Here is a 27,606-nt window from a genome sequence, read left to right on the forward strand (position 1 = left end):
TTTCTGAAAAAAGAATCTATTATTTGCATTATAAAATGTTACATGTTATCACAAATGAATTGAGTGGGGGCAATAGCATGAGCCACCAATGAAAGGGTCAAAAACAAGTTTCCTGATCCACAGAAGCGTCAAAATTAAGCTCTTTCAAGAACTGGAAGAACTGGGAAATCAAATGAGGATCACCCATTCTGGATCAAAAGTTCCTGAAAGTTACAAGGTACATAAAAATAAATCTGTCCATTGATTAGGTGTTAGTTTTGACTAATTTCAATCAAGCCCATCCGTTCCCTCTGCTGCTGTTGGAACTCTGCCCTCTAGCATCAGATGATGAATTTGGAAACCCAATGCTTGATCTCTTCCTCTTGTGGGTCTTCCATGTAAAGATGTCACCACTCCAACCTCGGTCTCCAGAACTTTCATATTCAGGCTTGTTATAATGTACGGATCCCATCTTGAGCCTCTTTGGTGTCCGACTCGAGAAATTTTCAGTGGCACCATCACCTGTCATAGACTCGTCATTTGTTGGTTCTGATACTTTTTGCTCTCCCCCTCCGTTATCACTGGTTGATTCATTGGCCTCAGGAGGAAGATGCTCCCTCCTCCTGCCTCTGGTCATAAGCTTGGACAAGTCTTCTCCATTTTCAACAGCTTTCATCCACTGTATGTCGCTCAGTGTGTCAACATAAACCACTTCTTTTCTCCGTCTTTTTCCCATGGTGTTGCCACTGTCAGGTTCCATATCTTTGGTTTTATCTGCCTTATCGGGTACAGAATATGCCCAATCAGGTACCTCATGATCTTCCATCAACCTTGATCTGTAGTTCTCTCTTTGTCGCCTCTCCTCATCCATCTTCTCAAACAACCAAAATTCTTCATCTGTTCTAGCTGCAAGATGGTTGATCTCTCTCTCACTCGGCACATCTGTCCCTAGTGAATTTGTACCTCTCCGCATGATCTCCTGCAACATCTCTCTTCTGTCCTCAGCTGCACAAAAGATCAACTAGGTTTACATGGCCAGGTTTTTATAAATAAAATAAGTAAATTAGCATTGCCAACTATCAAGCGAGATAACTCCACATGGGCACTAATTTCAGTGAATGAGTTAATAACAGGTTTGATGCAAAGAATCCTTACAATCTCAAATGTATAGACACACCCACTTCTTTATACTACTCACTGTTATGAAGTCACTGCCAAGGGATTAAAGGTCATACCTGTTGAAGTTGTATTAAATAACCCAGCCTGGATGACCTTGGCATCAATGCCCCTTTTCTGTTTTGCACGTTCCAATATAACCTCTTCAATTGAGCCAACACTAACCAACACAAAAACCCTGACTTCCTTCTTTTGCCCTATGCGATGTGCCCGATCCTCTGCCTGTTGATCCATTTGAGGATTCCAATCACTATCAAAGATTATCACAGTGTCTGCAGTTTGTAAGTTTAGACCAAGGCCACCAGCACGTGTGCTCAAAAGAAACATGAAAAAAGGAGAATCTGGTGCATTGAATTGCTTTAGCAGCGTCCCTCTTTCTTCTGTCTTTGTTGAACCATCCAGTCTGAGATACTTAAAATCATGCAGTTGCAGATAAATTTCTAGAATGTCTATGAGACGAGTCATCTGTGAGAAAAGCAGAACCCTGTGCCCTGCTCTTTGGAGCTTCGGAAGTAAGCGGTCAAGAAGCTCAAATTTCCCTGATGCTCTGACAATCTCTTCCTTGCGCCACATGTTATATTCCCCAACAAAGAGGTATGGGTGGTTACAACACTTCCTTAGCTGCATTGACAGGTTCTGAAGACTCTTGGATTTCCCTGATCCTGTATATTTTTGTCTTGTTAGTAAGCTTTTAACTTTTTGCCCTTTGGCAAGTTAAGTTCAATTAGAGGGAGAAAGATGAATATATGAATAAAAAATTAAAATGGCTTGATGAGAGGAAAGTGCATAGAAGAATACTTAAGGAAGAAAAAAGAGAACAACCACACTTTGCACCAATTTCAAACAAACAAGATGAATGCAAAAATGGTTTAAAATGTGAACCGTGTTTGCATTCATGAACCGAAAAATGGGTAAATATGTAGTGTATATATTTGTGTTTGCGTTGCAACCAAACACAGCCCAAGGAACATTCTCTGATGCAGGCACTGAAGAGTCAAAATTGGAATTTTCTGAAAATTTATGTATTCCTGTATTTTTTTGACAGAAGGGTATTTTCATCATTCTGACCAGTTCCATGTGGGCTTGGCCCATGATATCTTGTTTTTCTAGTCTAGTAGGATCTTTTAATTTCCAGTTTAATTGCATTAATAGGAGGAAAGTTATTGTGTTTCTTAATGCACAAGACAAGGAGTGACATTTTTGTACTTATGATGAACAGTATTCCGAGCCACACAAGTCACTCTATAAATAGATGTATTCTCTTCCTTTTGAAGCTAGAACTCTCTTGCAAGTTTGCTGCATGGAGTGACTTCTACAAACACTAGAGTGATTCTAGGTCTGTTGGAGTGATACCTTGGGGTTCCTACAAACCCTAGAGTGATTCTAGGTCTCTTGGAGTGACTTATAGAGATAATGGGCCGAATGGGCCTTAGTTTCTTGTTTTTCTTTAAGTTGTGTTTATGACTTGTGTTAGTAGGTAGTGGGCCTTAGATAATAGATATGGGCCTGTTTTTCTCTTTTCTTATTGTTTTTAATTGGTGTCTTTAGTGATGGATGCCCTACTAAGGGTGCTCATGTAATTGTTCTTATTTTTTATAACAAAAGAATAAAAGAGATCATTGGGGGCTGAAGATAAGTTTAGAACTCTCTCTCTCTTCTTCCTTCCCTTTCTTCCATCTTCTTCCTCTACTTTTCTCTCTCCCATCTTCAATCTTCTTCTTCTCTTCTGTTTTTTCCTTCTTTTCTTTATTTCAGATTATTGCAGGTGGGATCTACAACTTGACTCCTTGGGGTTTCTATCTCCTTCATCTTCTCTACCCTTTCTCCTCTCTCTATACTTCTCTCTTTCTTAGATTACAATTCATTTGGTAGGATCCTGCCAAGTTCTACCAATGGCATTGAGGCCTGGAACAAGGGTGTTTCTAGCTTGTGTCTGTTTATTGATTCTTGCCTTGCTGCATCACATTCACCTTTTTCTTTTGGGGGATGGATGGTATTTTAATAATCAATTGTCTACTGCAATGACTGACCCTGCAATGACTTCTGAACCACTTAGATATCTCATGAATGTTTTGAAAAAGGAGTTAACTGAGAATTGACAACTGTATAATAACACAGACATAACACTTAACACAGCCCCAGCAAAGACCAAAGTTGTTTCCCTTTGGTCTCCACCAGCCACTGGGTTTGTCAAACTGAACTTTGATGGCAGTAGTGAAGGTAATCCAGGGCCTTTGGGCATAGGTGGAGCCTTTAGAGATGAAGAAGGAAAAGTCATTGCTTTATATTCTCGTCCCATCGGGGCAGCTTGATCCAAACCCGATTCAGATAGCCCATCAAGGGGTTTGTCTTTTCTTGACGGAGGGCCCGAGAGACTTAGAACTCTCCTTCGCCGGTGGAATTTGGAAGAGGAAAAGTTCGACAGACAAAAAGAGGGAGTGGTCTTGCGAGGTCTAGACGAGAGCCTCTCTGGTTTCCGGTGGCATCCCTGTTACCGGAAAGCTCTTTGCCGGTGGTTGACGACTCAATGACAAGGGTCGTACTAGGAAACAAGGAGGGAAGAGAAAACATGACATTGACTCTCTCTCTCTCTCTTACGCTTAACTCCGAAAAGGAGGTTGCAGAGGTGACTCCATTGGCCATTTAGAAGCTATTGAACCTCCACCTCAGGGGATAGTTGACACTGGGAGATAGACTGAGATCCAGGTTCACTTGCCGAGTGCGGAAAGGGAGGAGAGAAACTGTTTGATGTAAAGCCTCCAAGAAATGTCAGTGGAAGGGGGGGGGGGGTAGAGAAGGAAAAAGGATTGACAAATGAAAAAAGGTGGCAGAAACCTCTTCTTGGGTTTTGTCGAAGCTGCTGGGTCTGGGAAAATTCCTAGGGGTGTCCATTGAAGGGTTGGAAGAAGAGACAGTGAAGTACCTAGAAAATATTGAGAAAAGATCTTTTGGAGGAGAGAGGGAAAATGTAGGGGAAGAAAGGGAACATGGAAGGAAGGAAAAATAAGGAGATGATGAGACTAGCCTGGGGTCTGAAAGACAGTGCGAGAAAGGGGGATGGACAGTCGAAGGGAGGAGGGGGGAAGAAAAAGACCTAAAAAGGGGGTGGGGTGCACCGTTCTTCATGGAACTGAAAATCCTAGCTTGGAATGTGAGGGGGTTGGGGTCGGGTAGGACGAGGGTGGTGGTGTCTGAGATGCTTAAAAGATGGAAGTTAGACGTGGTATTCCTACAGGAAACAAAAATGGAATGCTTGGATGCTGGGGTTTTTAGAAGTATTTGGGGTTAGGGTCAAGTGAGGTGGGTGAGAAATCCCGCAAGAGGTTCTATGGGTGGTTTACTAATCCTTTGGGACAAAGTGAAAGGGAAGTTAATTCAGTCTCAGGAAGGGGAGTTCTCTGTTTTAGTAATTTTGGAGCTTGAAGGAGGTGGTCAATGGCAATTCACAAATGTCTATGGCCCGACGATTAGTTTAGAAAAGGAAAGACTTTGGGAGGATTTAGCAGAGGTGAGAAGGGGACATAATATCCCCTGGGTTCTGGGAGGAGATTTTAATGTAATCAGATTTATGGAAGACAGAAAGGGTGGTAGCGGAGAACGAGAGAGACGAGGAATTTTGCAAATTTTGTGAACCAATTTGAACTTTTAGATTTGCCTCTCTTAGGTGGACAGTTTACCTAGACAAATAATAAAGAAAATCCGACCCTAGTCAAGATTGACAAATTTATGATCTCGCCGGGTTGGGAAGAAGCCTTCCAACAAGTGAAGCAGATCATCCTTCCAAGGCCTGTTTCAAATCATGCTCCTATCCAGCTCGTGTGGATGTAGGGGTCAAGAAAATGCCTGGTTTGAAGAAGACAACCTAGGATCATTATTATCTTCAGTGTGGTCAGATTCTGATTTTCTGGGTTCCAGCTCTCATATCCTTGCTAAGAAACTTAGTTTGGTCAAAGACTTCCTAAAATCTTGGAAGCAGGGTTTTAAAGAACAGTCATAATCAGAAAAAAGGAACTGTCTGAATTTAATTAAAGAAATTGACTTGGCTGAAGAGGCTGCTGGCTCTATTTCAGAAGAAGAGAGGAAAAAGAGGCTTGAAGCTAAGCTAATTCTTGACAAGCTAGCCTATAGGGATGACCTAAAATAGAGACAGAGCAAGAGTAAATTGGTTGAAAGCAGGTGATAAAAATTCTGGTTTCTTCCACAGGATGACAAATGCTAGAAGAAGGGTTAATCAAATAGAAAGATTAGAGCTTGATGGCCAGGTGGGTGAAGCTTGGACTGATTTGAAAAGTATAGCAACCCAATACTTTTCCAATCTGTTCAAGGAAAGATGGAAAAGGAGACCCCTCCCTATTGATTTGGATTTGAAGAGGATTTCAGAGGCCCAACAAAGAGAGCTAGAAGCCCCTTTCACTGAGGAAGAGGTGTGGCATGTGATAAAAAACTTGGAAGCGAACAAATCCCCAGGGCCAGATGGGCTCACAAATATCTTCTATAAAAAATGTTGGGAGGTGATAAAGGTGGATCTGATGAAGGTGTTTCAGGATTTCCACTCTAATGCTACACTTGAAAGAAGTCTGAATGCTTTGCTACCTTCATCTCTTTAATTCCAAAGGATTGAGAGAGCAACAAATATAAGGGACTTCAGACCAATAAGTCTATAAAACAGCTTCTACAAGATCCTAGCTAAGGTCTTGTCTTAACAGAGAGAATGAAGAAGGTCCTGAGTTCAGTGATTGCAAAAAACCAGTTTTCTTTCGTGCTGGGTAGATAAATGTTGGATAGTGTTTTGGTGGCGAATGAGCTGATTGATTCAAGGCAAAGAGAAGGAAAACCTGGGCTGATCTGTAAACTAGACTTGGAAAAGGCCTATGACTGTATTAACTGGAGATGCTTGAATTTTGTCTTGGATAAAATGAATTTTGGACAAAGACGGAGGAACTAGATAAAGGTCTATACTTCTCCTAAATTTCAGTCCTAGTAAATGGATAATCAGCTGGCTTTTTCAAGAGCTCTAGAGGTCTCCAGCAAGGTGACCCCCTCTCTCCTCTCCTCTTTTCTTTTTTTTTTGATTGGACCTCTCTCCTCTCCTCTTCATCTGTGTACAAAGTTATTAACAGCCTTTGTGAATAAGGTGGTAAGTGAAGGTATGTAGCAAGGCTTTGAAACCACTCTGGGGGGGAGAAAAAGTCCAATTGCTACAATTTGCTGATGATACCCTTTGTTTCACTATTGCCGATAGAAATCAGTTGGAAGTACTTTTTGGGGTCCTTTGTTGGTTTGAGATAGTTACAAGGCTGAAAGTCAATTGAGCTAAAAGCAGATTAATTCCTATGGAAAACGTAGAGAATATTGATGACTTAGCTGAAATTCTAGCCTGTCAAGTTGGCTTCCTGCTAAACCTGTTCATGGGCCAGGCTTTGCCTCTTTATCAACAGAAAATGTGAAGGCCCGAGCCCGAGCCCAAAGCCCAACCTGTACACAAAATGTCTTATTTTCAATGTACTTTTATAAACTAATATTATATTAATTTAGTAATAATTTAATAAATTAATAAATTAATTTGTATTTCCTAATAGTAAATACTTATTAATAATTTAAGAAACAAATATATATTATATATAACATAAATGCTTTTTTATTATATGTAATAGTATCGGGCCGAGCTTAGGCCCAGGCCAGGCTTATTTGAGAAAGCTCAAACCCGGCCTGAAAAATGACCAAGCCTGGTATTTAAAGCCTGAGACTGAGCCCGCAGGCCTGAAATTTTGTCCAAGCCCGAAAAATAACGGGTCGGGCCAGGCCAGGCCATCGGGCTACCCGGCCCATGAATTCATTCCAACCATTTATTTGGGGCTCCCCTTGGGAGCTAGATGTACTTCTTCAGAAGTGTGGGAACCGGTACTAGAGAGGTTAGAAAAAGAAGTTGGCTTCTTGGAAGTCAAAATACCTCTCCTTAGGAGGCAGGATTACACTGTTAAAAAGCTCCTTATTAAGTCTGACCTACATGCTGTCTCTTTTCCCAATGCCAAGGAAAGTGGCCCAAAAAGTGGAAAAGCTACAGAGATTTCTTGTGGAGAGGGTGCGAAGAAGAGAAAAAGATTCACTTGGTTAGCTGGGACCAGGTTTGTGCCCCTAAACAAAGGGTGGCGGGTGGCCTAGGGGTCAGGAAATTGAGTCTTTAATAAAGCTCTCCTGGGGAAGTGGATCTGGAGATTTGGCAAAAAGAGAGATAGCTGGTGGAGAAGCTTGATTACAGCCAAATACAACACTGATAGGGGTGACTGGGTGACAACCACTTCTGTTACCTCATCAGGATGCTCTATTTGGAAGAAAATCATGGTGATATTCCCTCTAATAAGTAGGGGCCTTTTGGTGAAATTGGGAAATGGACAAAGTTTCTAGAAAGATATATGGTGTAGCAACTTGCCTTTAGCAGAGTTATTCCCTCACATCTTTTTCAGGTTAGAGAGAATCAAGATGTCCTGGTGGCTAACTGCTGTGAGGTTTGAGACAATTTACAGATTTGGTGCCCTTTTTTCAGGAGACATTTTCAGGACAGGGAAATAGAATTGGTTTCTAATCTATTGGAGCTGTTGTCTAATCACAATCTGGATTTACTGGAGGAGGACATGTGGAACTGGAGTTGGAGTAGTGATGGAGTTTTCTTTGTTAGTTCCTTTGCTAGAAAATTAGCAACTGGCCCTCAAGCTGAGTTTCCTGCAGAGAAAGTCCAGAACCAGGTAGTCCCTTCAAAGATAAATGCTCTACTCTGGGCTGTGGCTTTAAACAAATGTCTCACCAAAAAGAATCTGGTGAGGAGAGGAATCTAGCTCCAGAACCTGTATTGTGTGCTCTGTAATCAAGTGGAAGAGGAGAATAACCACATTTTCCTGCACGCTCTGTGTCTTATGCAATCTGGAGCCATTTCTTGTCTCTTTGGCAGCTCCACTGGGTCATGCCAGCGACTGTGTATGATCTTTGTGGTGTTGGGAGCTTAAGGGACAGTCCAAGATCACAAAGAGTGTATGGTCTTCCATCCCAGCTGTGGTATTAAGTACTATTTGGGCTACAAGGAATAACACAATTTTCCAAAACAAACGTAATTTGTATATTGTTTCTTCATCAATAAAAAGTTACCTTACCTTTTTTCAAAAAAAAAAAAAAAATCCATGCTTGAGGGACTTATGCCTCTTGCATTCTAGTTTACACCTCCCACCTTAGGAAGGTAGAACACCTTGCATCACACCTCCATGTTTTAAAACATTGATATATCCTTGTAAGTTCTAGTTCGAATAAAAATTTTCATCATTTATTGAAAACAAAACAAAAATTGTTTTTTACTATTAAAATAAAATGCTCTCACAAGTCACAATGTTTATTCATTAATCTCCTAAGGTAATCTCATAGACATTGTGACTTTGAAGCCCCTTTCTGCATCATAAATATTGTGAGATTAGAATAAGAGGCTTCTTTCCCCTCCAAGGAACCAGGGGGGAAATTGCTTCTCTGATAGGAGAACTTGTCTCTAAGGCTACATGAACAAACACTCACCAGACAGATGAAACCAGCAAAAGGTTAACATACCAGTATCAAGACCAACTCTTCCCAAGCCAGTGACCTGTTGATAATATACTTTCTGCCATGCTGACAAATCACATTTCAGTATGACCTGTGTTTTCCCAGGAAGATACTTCTCTACCTCATCTTTCTTCCTCCTCAGTATGAATGGTCTTATAACCTAGAAAAGCCCATAATAGATGAAAAATGAACAGTTAAAGGGAATGTAACAACATACAGGTAGAGTAGATGTCAAAACTCACATGATGCAAACGACGAATAATCAACAGCTCCTCCTCATCTGTAAGAGAAACATCGCATCGATCTGCAAAGGGTGCATTAAACCACTCCTCGAAATTCTCCACTGAATTAAAAATGCTGGGGAGGAGAAAATTAAGCAAGGCCCACAGCTCCTGCAGACTATTCTGTATTGGTGTACCAGTTAATAGAAGCCTGCGTTTAATGCGGTAGCTGTACAAAAACAAAATGCAATTAGAGATTTTGGTTTCTTTTCTTTAAGGACAAAAAGACAACATAGAAATATTAGGAAATTAGTTAGTAATATTTGCAGGGACAAAAAAAATTCCACCAGTGTGAGCTTGCATTACATTGCTGCTCTAAGCCCTGATAAAGTAGGGGATTGTGTCAGGTTTACAGAGCATTAGAACTTGGTCAAACTCTGATGTACATAGACATTGAATTGTCATTTTGAAAGAATGGAACAAAATGGAGGGAGAGGATTCATGTAGCCAACCTCATATAGTTAGAACAAGGCTTAGATGATGTGATGATGATGATGATGATGATGATGATGATGATGATGATGATGATCTGTAGGGACATATACATTGGCAGCCTTCCTAGGCATAGTGGACACTTGCTACCACTGTTTGACAGTCCATGAACACTTGCAACCACTTTATGCCAAAGCCTATTGCTCTCCCGTGGGAACCTCCAATAGCTACTTACTCAATAAGGCCCAATTTTTCATTCTACTGTTCCCAATCCCCAACCCTCCTGCCTTCAACTTCGACACCTCCCACCTAAGCAAATGATCTTTCTTCCCTTCCCCAAGTTCCCACAAAAAGTCTCTCATGATCTTTTCCAGTTTTCTCACAACAGCCTAGGGCATCCTAAAAACATAGCTTGGTCAATATTATGATCTGAGAAGTATTTATTTTATATTTGCTATTTTTATTTACAATTTAAAGTTAAGACAACCTGTAGAAATTATGATGCTTTAGTTACCTTGTCTTTGTATTTCAGTCTTTTTTTAGAGGTGAATCACCAAATAACAAATCATAGAACCTCAAAGAAAGAAAACAGTGACTAGGATATTTAACAATGCCATAGCTTGGTCAAACTTATGATCTGAGATCTGACTAGATTTCTGAGCCAGCATAGAGCGATGATTAAGAAAGGTGGTTCTTCAAAATGAACTTGTTGACAATGTCTTATTCTTGTACTTGAATTGCCCAATGGTAAATTATAAAACCTAACTAACTAAAAAAGTTACTAGGCAAACCAATATTTCACAAGGGCATAGTTGGTCAAATCTGTGATCTGAGGATCTAAGTGGGTTTCTGAACCACCAAAAGCAATGGTCAGCAAAAGGATTCTTTGGAACAAGGTAATCAATAATGAATGGATCATTGAAACAAAAGAGTATGATAAGTTAAGTTAGAGTACTCCGAATATCAGTTTATCAATCAATATAACAGAAGAAAGACATTAAGGTAAAAGACCTTCACAGAGACAATGCATGATAACATAATAAAGTACTGCAAATTCTGGGATAGAAACCATAGGAAGAACCTATGAAGAGTAACAAGGGAAACATGACCTGGCAGACAATAAAACATGCCAGGAAAGAAATAAATAAGAAACACCTTCAGATTTTGCATATGGCATACCCTGTCACAAGTGTTCGTGCAAGAGCACATTCGTGATTTTTCAATCGATGTCCTTCATCAACAATCATGTAGTGCCAGTGAATTTTCTTCAGGAATGCTTTGTCCCGCATGATAAGATCATAATGGGTGATCATTACATTGAACTTTCCCTCTCCTGAATACTCTTCCCGCAAAAGCTTCCGTTCGTCTAGACGGCCATCATATAGAATGGCCACAATACTGTATCAAATGCAAGGCCAGTGAAAAGTCAATAGGAAGCTAGCACAGTAGACATTAAAAATAATAAAAGCAAAAAGAAAGGAACAAGCTTAAGCAGGTTATAAAAGAAAACCTAGGGGCCCATGTTGAAAATTCATTAACCCAATTTGGCAATACAGCTTTTGGAGCAATAATCAAGTGGGGCCCAGTAACACCCTTGTGCTCCATGAGATATGCAATCAATGAAATAGTTTGAATTGTCTTCCCTAGCCCCATCTCATCAGCTAAAATGCCGTTCAGATTGTTGTTGAACAAAGATAGCATCCACTGAAGACCTTCCAACTGGTACGGTCTTAGTTCTCCACCTTGAAGTATAGATGGCTGCTCAGTGACCTGATTAGAGTTCAAAAGCTAGTCAGATACATTACTCCTGGTACAAATAAAATAAACATTAGATACTAATTACAGTCAGGAATTTATAGTCCTCTTCACAATTTTATTAAATACTCCAACATGCACTTCGGTTTTTATTGCTAATCAATCAGATTATATGGTTGTACTGGACCTAAATGGAAATAGGAAATCATAGATCATTAACAGATAATATTTTTACATTTTCACAATTTCGAGGATTTTAAATGCCAGTGGTCAATGCTTGGAGAAAGGAAAAATAGCTATCCAATCTCCAAGTAACACTATGTTTTCTTTGTTTTTATTATCTTCTGCTCTTCTTACCTTTTACCATTTAAAATTAGGTAAGTCAATCGGCACTCATTGTTCATGTGGCTGCTACAGCCCTTTTTTAGTGCTTTGGAGAGGATTATTCCCACACCTTCAAAACTGGTCTTTATATTTATGAATGGTGAAACTTAAACAGGACAATCTCCCAGTGAATTAGAGTACATGCAGATATGCAAGCCATAACAGAATTAGAAGCCTCAATGATATTGATACAAACCTTCTACATCCTCTACGCTGAAAATGTCTCTAACATGTGAGAGAAAATCCTCGATATGACAAGAAATTGAATTAACGATATCTTGGACTAAATAATATGTCGACTGTCAAATTCCCAATACCCTTACTGAGCATGCTCACAATGCTGATTATATGATCTACCCAACAGGCAAAGATAATTCTTCTAAACAAAAAGATCACCAAATTTAGAGCTGATTAAGTACTCTAATCATATTGAACAATTAATGCATGGATATTTTATTCAGATTGTATGTTTAGTTCTAACAATACACCACTTGTTAAGATGCATATTAGGCATTATCTGCACAACAGGTAAAGATAACCAGGCATAAAAAAAAAAAAAATTACATCTTTGGAATAGAACGAGGGAAGCAGATGATTGAGGCTTTGTTCTTTACCTTTTCCTGAATTGAATGAACAACAGAATTGTATTGCCGTTGACCTTCAAGTAAATCACCTGTCTTCCCACGACGATCAGAATCTAAATCAATCAAGTCCACATCTTCATCAGGGAGCAAATCCCTAGGGGTTTCACTCTTAGAAGTAGACAACTGAGAAGCATCATCATCATCTTCAGAGCCTTTCAAAGGTTCAATTCCATCAAAATGTTCTGCATCCTTTTGCCTTTGAACTGCAGCTCCTAGGCACACAAGAAGATCATTAGTTTTTCCAAGAAGCATTGTTAACCGTTCATTCTTACTCTCCTCAACCATCCTCATGTATGCTTCTTGGTCATCAGCTTTCAGTGCTTGGAATCTCAATTTCTCTGCTCGTGTAGCACGCTGCCTTTGCCTTCCATGCCATGCCTGTTAACATATGAGAGGACCAAAAATGAATGTTTTCACAGGATACCAATAAAAACTATCCTCCATTCTGTTCGTTTGATTTTAACGAAACTGACAAATATCACATGCCATTCAAGACTGGTGAAAACTATAATGTTCATGAATTTCTTTGCAAGAATCTCTAGAACATTCCAAACTATGCCAATATCCTTTCAACAGAGAAAAACAAGTCAACAAGATAATCCCTCATTAACATGAAATACTAGTATTTTCCATTCCAGGTTGTTTGTGAAAAAGTTAATCAAACAGTGACTGGAACAAAAAAGATGTATCATTTATAACAGGACCACATTCTGATCCATCCTGATCTGATTGAATTATGATCTGCTCAGAAAGTATATAAGAATAAAAAGTTGGTTTTGAGTATTATCATATTACTTATTTAACTTGAAGGATGTAGATACCAAGGTTTTAAAAACCGACCCAGAAACAGAACCACTTTGATCACTGGTTTCCAGGTCAGCGGTTCGACCATCCGGGTTGAACTGTTCGAGCAATTTGACCCTTAGATTGGAATTTTGGAATATTAGGGTTCTATCTCTCTTCTTTTATGAGAAAAGAGAGAGCTAGAGCTAGGTGGCTGTCAGCTGAGAAAACAAGAATGAAAGAAAAGACATAAAAAAGGAAAGGAAGGAAGGAAGGAAAGAAAGAAAGAAGGATGTGATGTTTTCCGGTGATGATGACGGTGACAGCAACCTCTTTCTCTGATCTCAGATCTCGTTTTTCTCTTTCTCTGATCTCTCTCTCTCTCTCTCTCTCTCTCTCAATGATATCAAATCTGAGATTGTGTCTCAGTCCCTCTCCCATCTCTCAATCTCCTTTTTTTCTCTGTTAATAATCTTTAAAAAAATTAAATAATTTTTTATTAAACTGCAAACTGTTGCCCCAGGTCGAACAATTTAGCAGTTCGACCATCCGGGTCAGCGGTTCTCTGACCAATTCAACAGTTTTTTTTTTTAGACAAGCGGTCCAATCTAAAAACAGACCCGGAAACATGACCGGTTCCTGGGTCAAACGGTTCAACTGTCTGGTCCAATCCGGTTTTTAAAACAATGGTAGATACCATTCTTATGGAAGTTATTTTCCTTGATTTTACAAAGGGCATTTAAATTATCCAAATCTGATCTGAATCCAATCTGAATCCAGATTTACTAAATATATAAGGGAATATAGAGGTGCAACTTGGGTGGGCTGGGCCAGGTTTAAGGTCAACCCAAGCCCAACCTTAACTTTTGGGCATAAGGCCCAAGCTTGAGGTTAAGCCCAATCTACCCAACCCAGGCTTAGCCTGAACTAAAACTTGATAGACTTGGGCTGGGCTCAAGTTGATCAGGCGGGCCTATTGGGTCCAAGGTATTGAATGCATACATATATGCATGCATGCATGTATGGATGGATGGATGGATGGACTGGACTCAAATTGGGTCAAGGTTAACCTAGGATCAAGCCAGGCCCGGGCTACCCAAGGGATAGGCCCAATAATGATGTTTTGGGGCCATACCCATCTCTGGGACCAGAAATCCAAGCCCAGACCATGTAAAATTTTGGGTCAGGTAAGCTTGGGCTCAGGTTGCGCCCACCCAAGTTGCACCCCTATTGGAATAGAATTTTGATCTAGTACAATTAATTAAAACCCAACCTGTTTACAGCTTTAATATAAGTTAAAAAAAAAGACAAATTAGGTTTATAAACACCAGAGTTTTCAAAATAGAAAAAAAATAAAAAATTAAGGAAAAAAATATTTCATGGGAACACTGATGAAATTAGTATCTTCAGGCACAAGATTAACCATAAACCACAAATGGAATAACATGCTATGAACACAACAATAATAAAAGCCTCCAATATTGAATATAGACTCATTAGGTCCATAGCTTGCCCTATACAACCTAAACTGTCTTGATCCAACATTACCAAGAGTTTGATTGGGTTGACACTTCCAGGCCTTGAGCTTGGGATAGGCCAAGAGATCCCTAAATATCCTACAGTCAATGTGGGTTTAAGTTGAAGCCTCAGAACCTAACCCAACCTAATCCCATCCCAGCCTATGAGCCTAATTAAGTATACTAACCAGATGAGAGAATTAATGAGAAGTTTAAGGCAAAGGTGTAATGGATGTGCTACAACCTCTAGATGCACGGGGGTTAAGCCTCATGAGACATTTTTTTAACAAAAGAATGAATTAGGATGATAAGAGTAGAATTCTTCTTTTATGGCCTACCCTAAACTTTTCCAGACCCTTCAACTTGGTTTTGGAGTATATCATTTCTTTTTACTGGTGCAGTAGGTGCTCTTCAAAGCACATGCCCAAACCATCTTAGGCTACTTTTTCACTTTATCACCTTTTTTATGGCACACTTTATCACCTATTGGAACAACTCCTTTACTCCCATGGATATACTTTCCTAATCCTATTCTTTATTCTTTTTCACTCATCTATCTCAATATTTGCATTTGTCACACTTACATTTTTCAACATGTTTTTTTTTTTTTTTTATCAGTAACAATGAATTTTATTCATGACTGAGAAATTCAGAATTACAAGGGAGGGAGCTAAAAATTCTTAACTCCCTACTTTCCAAAGTACACCCAGACCATGAAACAATTTTATTCATGACCATGAATTTTTCAACATGTTGTTTCTTAACTGCACAAAACTCTTCTCCATGCAACATTTTTGGCCTTATAGCTATTTTATAAAATTTTCCTTTTAGTCTGATTAATATTCTTCGGTCATACAACAATCTAGATTAAATCCTCCATTTGTCCAGTGTCCACCTGCTCTAATTCAGATGATGTCCTCCTAAATCCCCCCCCATTATGGGTTATCAAACCAAGGTAAGGAAAGAAGTTACATTGAGGTGTCTCCTCATCTCCAATCCAGAGAGAACTTTGATCCCATTGCTATTGATGAATTTACATAGCATACATTCTATTCTAATTCTACTTATCAAGAATAGATAATTGAAATGTGAGGCTTAGTGATTAACACATATAAAGACACATCAATTCAATTGCTGCTATCTGTACTTTTAACTTGATTTCACCCTACATGACCAACCAAACCGCCTTAATTCTTGGATTGGATCAAAATATGAATTGAAGGCTTAGGAAGACAAGATGTATAAGAAACTAATCAGAGAAAGATAAGATGTACAAGAGTATAATTTGACATGGAACATAAAACAAATTATTAAGAAAAGGATATAAAGGGCTTACCTGGACCCCATCATTCCTTTGTTTCCGGCGTTTCAGGGCAGCTTGTGCTTGCATTTGGAATTCACGAGCTGTATTAAGAACTTCTGCAAAAAATTTCCTTTTTCTGGTCTCCATACGGTTCTTCTCCTCCTCTTCTAACCTTGATAGTCTCTGTAGCAAGAGTTTACAACAGCAGGATTGAGTATGATACTAGGAAAATGAGATGAAAATGTAATAATAGTATCTGGACTCGGATGAAATTTACAAATCCTATCTATGAACCTTGCAGCCACACTTTTTTTTTTTAATCAGAAATGAAACTTTCATTAGAGATAAATTAAACTGAAATACAGAAGTCAGAAAAGGTTGATCCTAAAAACATCAAACATTACAGCACTGCCCAATAAAGTCTCTCCCTTACAGTCCCTTGTTTTTCTAGGGCGTCAGCAAAACCATTTGCTGATCTCCTTATCCACTTGAAACAAACACCCACCTCCCTTGTTATGCCAAGTATTTCCCTTATCAGTTGTCTATACTGCCAAATTCCCAGCTGCCCTGATTGCAACCACCCAATTACCAATTTGGAGTCCCCCTCTATCTCAATCTGCTGTAACCCCAATTGTTTGGCCAGTTTTACACCTTGATGTAGTACCAATATTTTCCGCTCTTAAGAAATCTCCAATTCCTACTGGACCTGAATACTGAGCCATTATCTTGCCTTCATTATCTCTGAAAGCACCTCCTATACCAGATAGGCCCGGGTTACCTATAGAGCCGGTGGGGACCAAACTTCCTTTCTACAAGTCATCCCATGGAAATATTGACTTCATAAGATTACAATTTTCTTGTAATTATCCAAGGGAAAATGATAACTCATACTTTGAACTTACAGTCATCTAAGCAAATCAAAATTTTGCAGAATGCCTAGTTGGGACACATAAAATCAGGTGCCAACTTCCATTACCAGCCAGGTTTACAGATCCTCCCCCCCCCAAAGAAAAAAGAGAAGAAAAAGAAAGAAAAGGGAATCTAGTAAACACAAGTAACATATATAGTACTTTTTTTGAGGAAAAGGGTAAAGTAACATATATGGTACTAGATCACCTCTGCATCCCGTTTCTTCCTTAGCCGTTCATCAGCTTCCATGGCAAAGGCATCTCCCACACCATACATAAATGGACGGCGTAATCGCATCATTCCCCAGTCAAATAGCTGTTTGCCAGGATATGCACATTTTTCACGCAGCCAGTACTCTGAACTCACTTCAGTCCGAACCTTACTTTGCAAATCTGCTAGCTGGTAGAAAAAGAATCCTTGCCCACAAGGACAGAACACCATGTCATCCCTCCATTCCAATTCAGAATAAATAAGTTATAGGAGATCCAAAAATATCTAAGGAAAATGTTTCTAAGATTTTAAAAGTACAAGTGTATCCATTCAAGGTTTAAAATGTCAGTCATCCAAATATAGGAAACATGTCGGAAAATACCGTATGGAAATATTGAAAATTATAGACATGGCGGAAACATTGCAAAATATGCAAAAATATAGAATGATATTTTACAAAATGATAAAAGAAGCATAGACACACCTTTTTAAATTATTATCTTGTTCTAATCATTAAACAAAGATAAAAAACTAAGATTATAGACAAAAGAATATGTTTTGAAGTTGTCTAGTAAACTTTAAAATTCAAAACCACATGATATAATGAGTTGAAGTAGATCACACAAATAATCTATTACACAAACAAAACTAATATTTAATTTCATGTTTGAAATGAATATTGAGAACAATATTGTCAATATTGTTCATATAGGCGGGCAATAACATTGCAACTCTACATATCTACAATATTGTCACCAACTTATAATACTATCTTGTGTTTCATATAGTGCTAGTAGTGTTCACTAGGGAATATGTCAATTCTGGTAAAATTTCGTATCACTACCCATGGAAATGGAAATATGTTCTGGAAATTATCTTGTGTGCTCCACATAATGCTGGTAGTGTTCACTGGGGAATATGCCAATTCCAGTAAAATTTCGCATCACCACTCATGGAAATGGAAATATAGGAAATTTAAGGACATTTTAAACCATGATTCTATTGCAAATATACCACCACCTTCCAGCCATTTGTTTTCAAAATTAATGAAACAATGATGAAGTCAACAGAAGATCCAAGATACACGGTATTACAATTTAAAAAGGGGGAAAGAAACTTGTCCATCTGCTTTTTGGTAGCTGTAAAGCGTAAACTATGCTTCCTAATAATACAAATCAGTTATATGGCCTCCACAAGCAGTATTTAATCTAGTGACTCAAAGCAAAAACTTTTATCAGCAAGCATATTTCTTATATATTGGTTGCATGGCAAGGATAATTTAGCTTCATATGAAAGTAAACATATCCTTTTTATGTGCAAGCATGATTCAGCAATCATAGCACTTCCAACTATAAAATTACCTTTAGGCCATATAGTTCAATCAAGCACTTCATTTGCAGGTCCTCGCCTCTACTTGAAGGCAACTCTGGGTTCATTATGATGTGTAAAGTCAGATTTGATAAAGAACACCTAAATTAGCTGGAAACATAACAAAATTTTGTTTGTAGAGATACATAGCTAACCATTTCCATTAACAGAATAAAAGAAAACCTGTTGTGCACATCAGGCATACAAGTTCTCTTATTTCTATTACCAATTGGGCATACAAATGCACCAGAAGTTGCAAGAGAAGAGAGGCTTATAAATTGAACAGAAAAGGAAGATAACTATGGAATATAAATAGTTTATTCCTTCTTAAATGAAATTAACGCATGGCAAATATCCTGTAGAAATCCCAGCCAGAGAAATAAAATGAAGCTTGAGAGTACACCAAAATATGCTATTCTGTCAAGCTATATACATCAACACCAGAGCAGAAATTATAATATATTTCATAACATCTAGAATACTCATTCATTAGCAATGTTAAACCATAAGAGTGCTTATGCAGTATTGCAGTACAGATACCGCCAATATAGGTTGGGGCCAACCAATTCTGGATCCAACTGAGATCTGCTTGGTAATAATCAATCCAAACTGATGAGATTAAGCAATGTTTAGAGAACTGGACTGGACATAGAACTGGAAAAGGGAGAGGTTCACGGGTCAGAGGTTCAACTGTGGTCAAAACCAGAGGTTGAACCATGACGGCGTGGCATATACATATATATATTTACAGGTCATATAAATACTATATAATATATTTCACAAATATTTTTACACTTGCATGTGGTAAATAAATGGCTTGTTTTTAAGTTTGTAAAATAAATGACCAGGATTCAAGTCTCTTAACCCACATTTTCTTCAAAGTACGTGTATATTAAAGCAATAAATACATTCAAGAGGCACAAGTAAATGCAAACAAAGAGATAGATTATTGTAACAAGAGGTCTTGGGTTGAAGTCATGTTGATAACATTTTGAAGTTTCTATTCATCTTATGACCCAGACAGTTTCATAATACCAGGACCAGTTCACCGGTTTTCCGGTTAAACCAGCCAGTCAGCTGGTTTTGGTCGGCTTTTCATGAATTACGGTTTCCAGTGTATGAGCGAACTGGCCAAAGGGCTGGGTCACAGTTTAACCGGTTTAACTGGCCAGTCTGGTCCAGTTTTCTAAACAATGAGATTAAGTTTCCACTTGGAACCTTTTTCTGTAAAATTCATTGTAGCTTCTCCAATAATTGACCCAATAGCTTAAGCAGTTGGGATCATTTGATCAAGCATTATAGCATAAGAAACCTCCTTTATCTGTAGAAGCACACTGAAGGATAGCTTCCTTTTCCTACATGATCTCCATGTGTATCATTTATATTGCTGGCCAATTGTCCTTTAGTTTACATTATTTTCTTAATTTGTAGACATAAGATGAAAAAATATGAATTTACAATTTGACTTAAATCAAAGAGAAACACCATAAGGTGTGATCCTGGATAAGTTAAATAATCTTCCAAGATACTTTCTTTGCTGTAGGCATTGGCAAATTAAATTCTCTACCAATGAGGCCATTGGCAATTTAAACTTAGAAGTAAAAACTTGAGAAGGAAGTCTTATTTTAATGGCCTAAATCTGGGAAAAACTCTTCAATATCGAAACATTGTTGTGGAGGGAGATACTAAAGTGGTCGTGGGCTGGTTGAGAAACAACTACCAAGGAACATGGTCTCACAGATATACTCTAAGAGAAGTCAGAAAGTAGGCTGAAGACTTGGAGTTTACATTTCAGTGGGTACCTAGGTGTGCAAATAGTATGGCATCTCATAGTTCCTTTCTGTGGATCACCAGTTCAGAGTTCTTTAAAGAAATATCTATAAGCAACCTTCACGGGAATGTGGTCAATTTCTTATTCTCCTCCCCAAAGCCTTTGGCCACCCCACAAGGCTTAAGCCCTAGAGTGGATGGGGTGCTGACTGACTCTAAGCATTGATGGAATTGCCACAGGAAACCTGGGTAAAACTGGAATTGGAGGAGTGGTTAGAAGTTCTGGTAACATTTGTTGGGCTTTTAGTGGTCCAACTGGAATTGCAGACCCTACTTAGGCAGAGTTAATGGCTAATCTCATTGGCATCCACATAGCAAAAGATTTGGGCATCTTGAAATTTGTTACAGAATAGGAAGTAAATACTAGGGAGATATGATGTTACAGAATAGGTAGTAAATACTAGGGAGATATGATTTACCTTGATTGTAGGACTGATTTGTAGGAATTTAATTAGTCTTCTTTCCTAACATAGAATTTGTAACTTGTAAATATACATACGAGATTGAAGAATACATATAACAAATTCTTCTTCTTCTTCCTCTGTTTACTCTTGTTTTACATGGTATCAGAGTATCTAGTCTCTGCCTGCCCTTTCGTTTTTTTTCCTAAGTAAACACTAGGTAGAGGAAAATTTTTGGGTGTTTCGGGTCACCTCCTTGGAGCAGTTTTTTTTTACTCTCACCGCCCATCCAGGAAGAAGCGCCGCCCGCCGATCGGAGGTTCTGCAAAGTCCAGCAGTCAGAAGCCCTGTGCGTGTGTCTCACGCGCTGGCGCGTGGAGGCGTGTCTGTCGCAAAAATTTTTCGGTCATTGTCTTTTGGCTCGCCTTGTCCTGTATATCACATATTTGTGCTTTGTTACGTGCATATCCATTCTGGTGTTTTCAACAGGTGTGCTCCGTTGATTTTCGGTGTTCAAAATATTCTGTTTATTTGAATTTTGAGATTATGGCAGACAAGAAATCAGTAGTTATGTCGGATGTTGTTCCAGTGATGTCAAAAATAACTGAGCATAAGCTTAATGGCTCTAATTATCTGGATTGGAGTAAAACTGTTCAACTATATTTGCTGAGTATTGCTATGGATAACCATTTGACTGATGACCCTCCTAATGATGACTCGAGAAAGTCTTGGTTGAGGGAGGATGCTCGTTTGTTCTTGCAGATACGCAACTCCATTGAAAGTGAGGCGGTTGGTTTAGTCACTCACTGTGGATTTGTTAAGGAATTAATGAACTATCTAGAGTTCTTGTACTCTGGAAAGGGGAATATTTCCCGCATTTATGATGTGTGCAAAGCCTTTTACAGGGCGGACAAAGGCGATAGATCTCTTACAAGCTATTTCATGGATTTCAAGAAAACATATGAAGAACTTAATATGTTGCTTCCATTTAGTACTGATGTGACTGTTCAACAAGCTCAGCGAGAAAAAATGGCTGTTATGAGTTTTTTAGCTGGCCTACCTTCTGAATTTGAGACTGCTAAATCTCAAATTCTTTCCAGTTCAGAGATCTCTTCTCTACAAGATGCTTTCAGTAGGGTCCTTTGTACAGAAAATTCTCCACTTGTTCAGCCTAGTAGTGCCCTTGTTAGCCACAATAATACATCTGAATCAGGGAGACAACAATACAAGAGTGGTAGTGGTAGAGGATCCAGCAATTATGACAGGTCAAGTAACTATGACAGAAACACTAATACTCATGGACAGGAGTCAGGAGAAATAGTGTGCCATTACTGTCATAAGCCAGGACATCTGAAGCGGGATTGCAGGAAGTTGCAGAATAAGAAAACTCAGTCTGCCCATATTGCATCCACCACGGATACTTCTGAGAAGTTTGTTATGATATCTGCAGATGAATATGCCAGATTTGCTCAGTACCAAGAATCAATGAAACCTCAATCTACTCCTGTTACTGCCATCGTCGAGTCAGGTAAACCCAATACATGTCTTGTTTCCTCCTCTTCAAAATAGGTCATTGATTCTGGAGCTACAGATCATATGACAGGTAATTCAAGTCTGTTTTCTACCTTTCAGTCACATAAATCTACCTCTCCTGTTACTTTAGAAAATGGGTCAACATCTTGTGTTATTGGGTCTGGCACAATTAGTCCAACACCATCACTTCCTTTGTCATCTGTTCTTAGTTTACCTCAGTTATCATTTAGTTTAATTTCTGTTAGCAAACTCACTCGTACCCTTAATTGTTGTGTCTCATTTTTTCCTGATTATTGTTTATTTCAGGATCTTACGATGAAGAAGATTATTGGTAAGGGACATGAGTCTAGAGGTCTCTACATCCTTGATACACAAGTTCCAAGATCCATAGCCTGTTCTGGAGTTGTAACCCCTTTTGAAGCACATTGTCGGTTGGGCCACCCTTCTCTCCATGTGTTAAAGCAAATTTGTCCTCAATTTCAGAGTTTGTCGTCATTAAATTGTGAGTCTTGTCAGTATGCTAAACACCATCGTCTTAGTTCGAGTCCTAGAGTTAATAAACGAGCTAGTGCTCCTTTTGAGTTAGTCCATTCAGATGTTTGGGGTCCGTGTCCAGTTGAGTCCAAAATTGGGTTTAAGTATTTTGTTACTTTTGTTGATAATTACTCTCGTATGACATGGTTAAATTTAATGAAAAATCGTTCTGAGGTGTTTTCTCATTTTTCTGCTTTCTATGCTAAAGTTAAAACTCAATTTAATGTTTTTGTACAAATATTGAGAAGTGATAATGCTAAGGAGTACTTGTGGCATTGTTCATCAAACTTCTTGTGTAGACACACCATCTCAAAATGGGGTTGCTGAACGGAAAAATATACACCTTCTTGAAACTGCAAGAGCTTTGTTATTTCAAATGAAGGTTCCTAAACCTTTCTGGGCTGATGCAGTTTCCACATGTTTTTTGATTAACCGTATGTCTTCGTCCGTCCTTCAGGGTAAGACTCCTTATCATGTTCTGTTTCCAAAGAAAACATTGTTTCCTATTGAGCCTAGGGTATTTGAGTGTACATGCTTTGTTCGGGATGTTCGTCCTCAGGTTACCAAACTAGATCCAAAATCTTTGAAGTGTGTTTTTCTTGGGTATTCTCGTGTTCAAAAAGGGTATAGATGTTATTGTCCTACTCTTTACAGATATCTTGTGTCAGCTGATGTTAACTTTCTAGAAGATACACCTTTCTTTTCATCTACTACTCATTCAAATCAGGGGGAGGATGATGATTTGTTAATCTATACTGTCACATCATCTGTTTCACATCCTATTGAATCTGCTCCTGCCAGGCCTAAGCCACCTACAATACAGGTTTATTCTCGGCGACCAACCCCTCTGGATCCATGTCCTACACCAGCTCCTTCGTCGGAAAAACCAGTCTCAACTGATCCTGTTCCTTCGTCATCAGAACCAGTCTCTAATGATGATCTTCCTATTGCTCTTCGTAAAGGTAAGCGTAAGTGTACTTATCCAGTATCTTCATTTGTGTCTTATAATCATTTGCCGTCCTCTTCTTGTTCTTTTATTGCATCTCTTGATTCTATCTCTGTTCCTAAGACTGTTAAAGAAGCCCTTTCTCACCCTGGATGGCGTAATGCTATGATTGAGGAGATGAATGCTTTAGAGGACAATGGTACTTGGAACTTGGTAAATTTACCTACAAATAAGAAGGCTATTGGGTGTAAATGGGTGTTTACAGTTAAAGTCAATCCCGATGGGTCCATTGCCCGATTGAAAGCCCGTCTTGTTGCTAAAGGATATGCTCAGACTTATGGAGTGGATTATTCTGATACCTTTTCTCCTGTTGCTAAACTTACTTCTGTCAGGTTGTTTATTTCTATGGCAGCTACTTATAATTGGCCCCTTCATCAGTTAGACATCAAGAATGCTCTTCTTCATGGGGATCTTCAAGAGGAAGTTTATATGGAGCAACTGCTTGGCTTTGTTGCTCAGGGGGAGTATGGGAAAGTTTGCTATCTTCATAAGTCTCTGTACGGGTTGAAGCAGAGTCCTCGCGCTTGGTTTGGAAAGTTTAGTCAGGCAGTCGAGAATTTTGGTATGAAGAAAAGTAAGTCTGATCATTCTGTTTTCTTCAAGCACTCTGCTACCGACATCATTTTGTTAGTTGTGTATGTGGATGATATTGTCATTACTGGGAGTGATACTACAGGGATTTCATCCCTTAAATCCTTTCTCCACACTCAGTTTCATACCAAAGATTTGGGAATGTTGAAATACTTCTTCGGTGTTAAGGTAACAAGAAGCAAGAAGGGAATATTCTTATCTCAAAGGAAATATGTACTTGACTTGTTGTCTGAGACAGGAAAGTTGGGAGCTAAGCCATGTAGCACTCCAATGGTTCCTAACTTGCAGCTCACAAAAGATGGTGAATTATTTGAAAATCCTGAGAGATATAGAAGATTAGTTGGAAAGTTGAATTATCTTATTGTAACTCGCCCAGATATTGTGTATTCAGTTAGTGTGGTGAGTCAGTACATGTCCTCTCCAACAGTTAATCACTGGATAGCTGTAGAACAAATTTTGTGCTACTTAAAAGGAGCACCTGAGCGAGGAATTTTGTATGGGAATCATGGTCATACTAGAATTGAATGTTTTTCAGATGCTAACTGGGCAGGATCCAAGGAAGATCGAAGGTCTACTTCAGGCTATTGTGTATTTGTTGGAGGGAATCTAGTTTCATGGAAAAGCAAGAAGCAGAATGTTGTCTCACGTTCGAGTGCAGAATCGGAATATAGAGCTATGGCCAAGTCTGTGTGTGAAATAATGTAGATATATCAGTTTCTGACTGAAGTAGGTCTTAAAACTTCAGTACCGGCCAAGTTATGGTGTGATAACCAAGCTGCTCTTCACATTGCATCTAATCCTGTTTTTCATGAACGAACTAAGCATATCGAGATTGATTGCCATTTCGTTCGTGAAAAGATTCAGCAAGGTTTGATTTCCACAGGTTATGTGAAAACAGAAGAATAACTGGGAGATATCTTCACGAAGGCTCTTAATGGGGTCCGGGTTGATTATCTTTGTAACAAGCTGGGCATGATTAATATCTATGCTCCAGCTTCAGGGGGAGTGTTACAAAATAGGAAGTAAATACTAGGGAGATATGATGTTACAAAATAGGAAGTAAATACTAGGGAGATATGATGTACCTTGACTGTAGGACTGGTTTGTAGGAATTTAATTAGTCTTCTTTCCTAACATAGAATATGTAACTTGTATATATACATACGAGATTGATGAATACATATAACAAATTCTTCTTCTTCCTCTGTTTACTCTTGTTTTACAAAATTAACCATAAGAGGAGACTCTACAAATACCATCAAGTGGCTAAGAGAGAAGGAGAATGGTCCTTGGAGACTAGCTCACTACCTGACTGAGGCATGAAATATTCTGAACTCAAAGGATGTATACTTATGCTGGATTCCTAGGGAATTAAATGTATTAGCGAATGGCCTAGCTAAATCTAGTGCACACTTGGGCTATTTGTATAACAGATCCCTGCCTGCACAAGATTGTTGGCCTTCTTGTCTTTTTTTTTTCCTGATGTACATCTTCTCATGAACTCCCCCTTTTTCTTGAACGGAAGTTGTCTTTTCTCAAAAAACAAAAAAGAAAAAAAAAAAAGAAAGAGTCCAAGTGTATTGGAGGGAGGTTCCAACAAAGCCTTTTGTATAAATTTTCTTAATCAATTGGGATACATGTCATCACTTTATGCTGTAACTATTGTACACTTTGTCTATATTATAATAAATTTGATTGTTATTGATCTAAAAAAAGAGCAAATAAAATCCAAGTCATATATAAGTAAAGGTGCAAGCTTAAGGATCTTAGCAGGATTGGATGAACTGTAACCTTCAAGCTCAGTTAAACGGTGCTGAATATGGTTTTCCAAACGACTTTCCCACGATTCTCTCAACCCCAAACTCGACACACAATTTGGTCGTTGCTTCACCAGTGCATCTTCAAACTCTGTTATTAAATGTCCTTCCTCCAAAACTCTATGGACATTCTGCATCATAAGGTTTTGCACAAATTTCAAATTTAAAGTCAAATATGTTGATATGCTAAACCAGAAATTACAAAAAAAAAAATCATGAAAATTACAAGATATGTGATGTCATAACCAATTAACCAATCAAGTAGACACAGAAAAGAAGATTATACAATCAATCAACAGTGCATATTGGCTGTGTAATAAAGATTTCTTGTTTTCTTTTTATAACTTTGTTACTTCAGATGGGAAAAAATGTTAGAGATTCTTTTTTTTTTATGAGTATTCAAAATATGAAATATCATGACTTGAAAATATGAGGTATACATGCCCAATCATCTAAACAAGAAATAGTTAAATCCAGAATCACATAAAAATAGGGATGCAAACTGATCAAATCAAATTGGATATACCTAGATCCAATTTTGATTTGCTAATGTTCAAAACTGAATCAAATCTTATCCATTGGATTTAAATCAGACTCGGATCAGATTTGGACATTGAATACTATTAATAAATTAAACTAAAAATTATTGGAATACTAGATACTATTAATATAGAAAATTAAAAATGAATTTGATCTTGTATATCATGAATAAAATGGCTTGAAAATAACTTTTATCAGACTTGAACATATGACTCTTTAACAAAGATACAGCATTCAAACCAACGTTTTAAAAAACAACTCGGAAACGGAACCGTTCTGAAAACCAGTTTCCAGGTCGATGGTCCAACCATCCGGTTCGAACAGATGGCCCGTTCTAACAAACAAAAAATAAAACAAAAGGAGTCAAAACTGTTGAATGGGTCGACGGTTCAGCTGCCCAGGTCAATGGGTTGTTGACTTTTTCAACGGTTTTTGGCCAAAACCAGGCTTGGGGTAAAACGGAACCGGTTGCCTGGACGGTTCCCAGGCTGAACAGTCCGATCATCCAGGTCAACGGCTGTTCAAAAACCTTGATTCAGACCTTCAAAGCTTTACTAATAGACACAAAGCAAGGAATAAATAGAACCTTTTCTGGTCCATGCTGTAAATATTGGGTGGGGAATCTCATAAAGGGTTCAAGGGGTTTGTAATGAGCTGTACATAATTTCTCCTATTGTATTTCTTTTCTTTTTTTTTTTTGATAAATGAGAGTAATTTTACTGAAATAAATATCAGAAATACAAGCGGCCTAGGAAGAGGCACGAGATGTTACCTCCCCCAAGGACTGAATCATAAACACTAAACATGCCCAAACCTTAGATACAAATTACAAAGTAGCCCAAAACAGATCACCCCTTGACACCCCTTGCTTGGCCAGAGAATCGGCCATTATATTTGCTGATCTGCTAACCCACCAGAACCTAACAGTTATATTTCTTGTCATCCATTTAACTTTCTTTAACAGATCCCCGTAGCCCCAACAAACTGTGTCTGGGCTATTCAGCCAGCCCACTACTACCTTGGAATCTCCTT

The 27,606-nt window shown here is 38.5% G+C and overlaps 1 protein-coding gene across 2 annotated transcripts in view; it reads right to left on the minus strand.

The window, feature by feature from the left end:
* LOC104596478 (putative ATP-dependent DNA helicase CHR12) overlaps positions 1-27,606 on the minus strand; it is a 30,484-nt gene continuing 2,878 nt past the window's right edge. Inside the window, exons 2-12 of one of the 2 annotated variants that reach the window (XM_010257654.3) lie at positions 26,009-26,165; positions 18,316-18,380; positions 16,952-17,143; positions 15,869-16,018; positions 12,203-12,610; positions 10,960-11,219; positions 10,629-10,847; positions 8,979-9,186; positions 8,743-8,896; positions 1,215-1,817; positions 1-984 (exon numbers count right to left, since the gene is read on the minus strand). In XM_010257654.3, coding sequence (XP_010255956.1) covers positions 272-984; positions 1,215-1,817; positions 8,743-8,896; positions 8,979-9,186; positions 10,629-10,847; positions 10,960-11,219; positions 12,203-12,610; positions 15,869-16,018; positions 16,952-17,143; positions 18,316-18,380; positions 26,009-26,165 — 3,129 coding nt within the window. In that variant the 3' untranslated portion in view covers positions 1-271. Of the gene's footprint in view, positions 985-1,214; positions 1,818-8,742; positions 8,897-8,978; positions 9,187-10,628; positions 10,848-10,959; positions 11,220-12,202; positions 12,611-15,868; positions 16,019-16,951; positions 17,161-18,315; positions 18,381-26,008; positions 26,166-27,606 lie in introns of those variants that run through there. The other variant, XM_019197647.2, reaches the window with a different exon arrangement.

Source organism: Nelumbo nucifera, chromosome 1, assembly GCF_055504915.1.
Source record: "Nelumbo nucifera cultivar China Antique chromosome 1, China Antique-T2T, whole genome shotgun sequence".
Classification (NCBI taxonomy): Eukaryota; Viridiplantae; Streptophyta; class Magnoliopsida; order Proteales; family Nelumbonaceae; genus Nelumbo; species Nelumbo nucifera.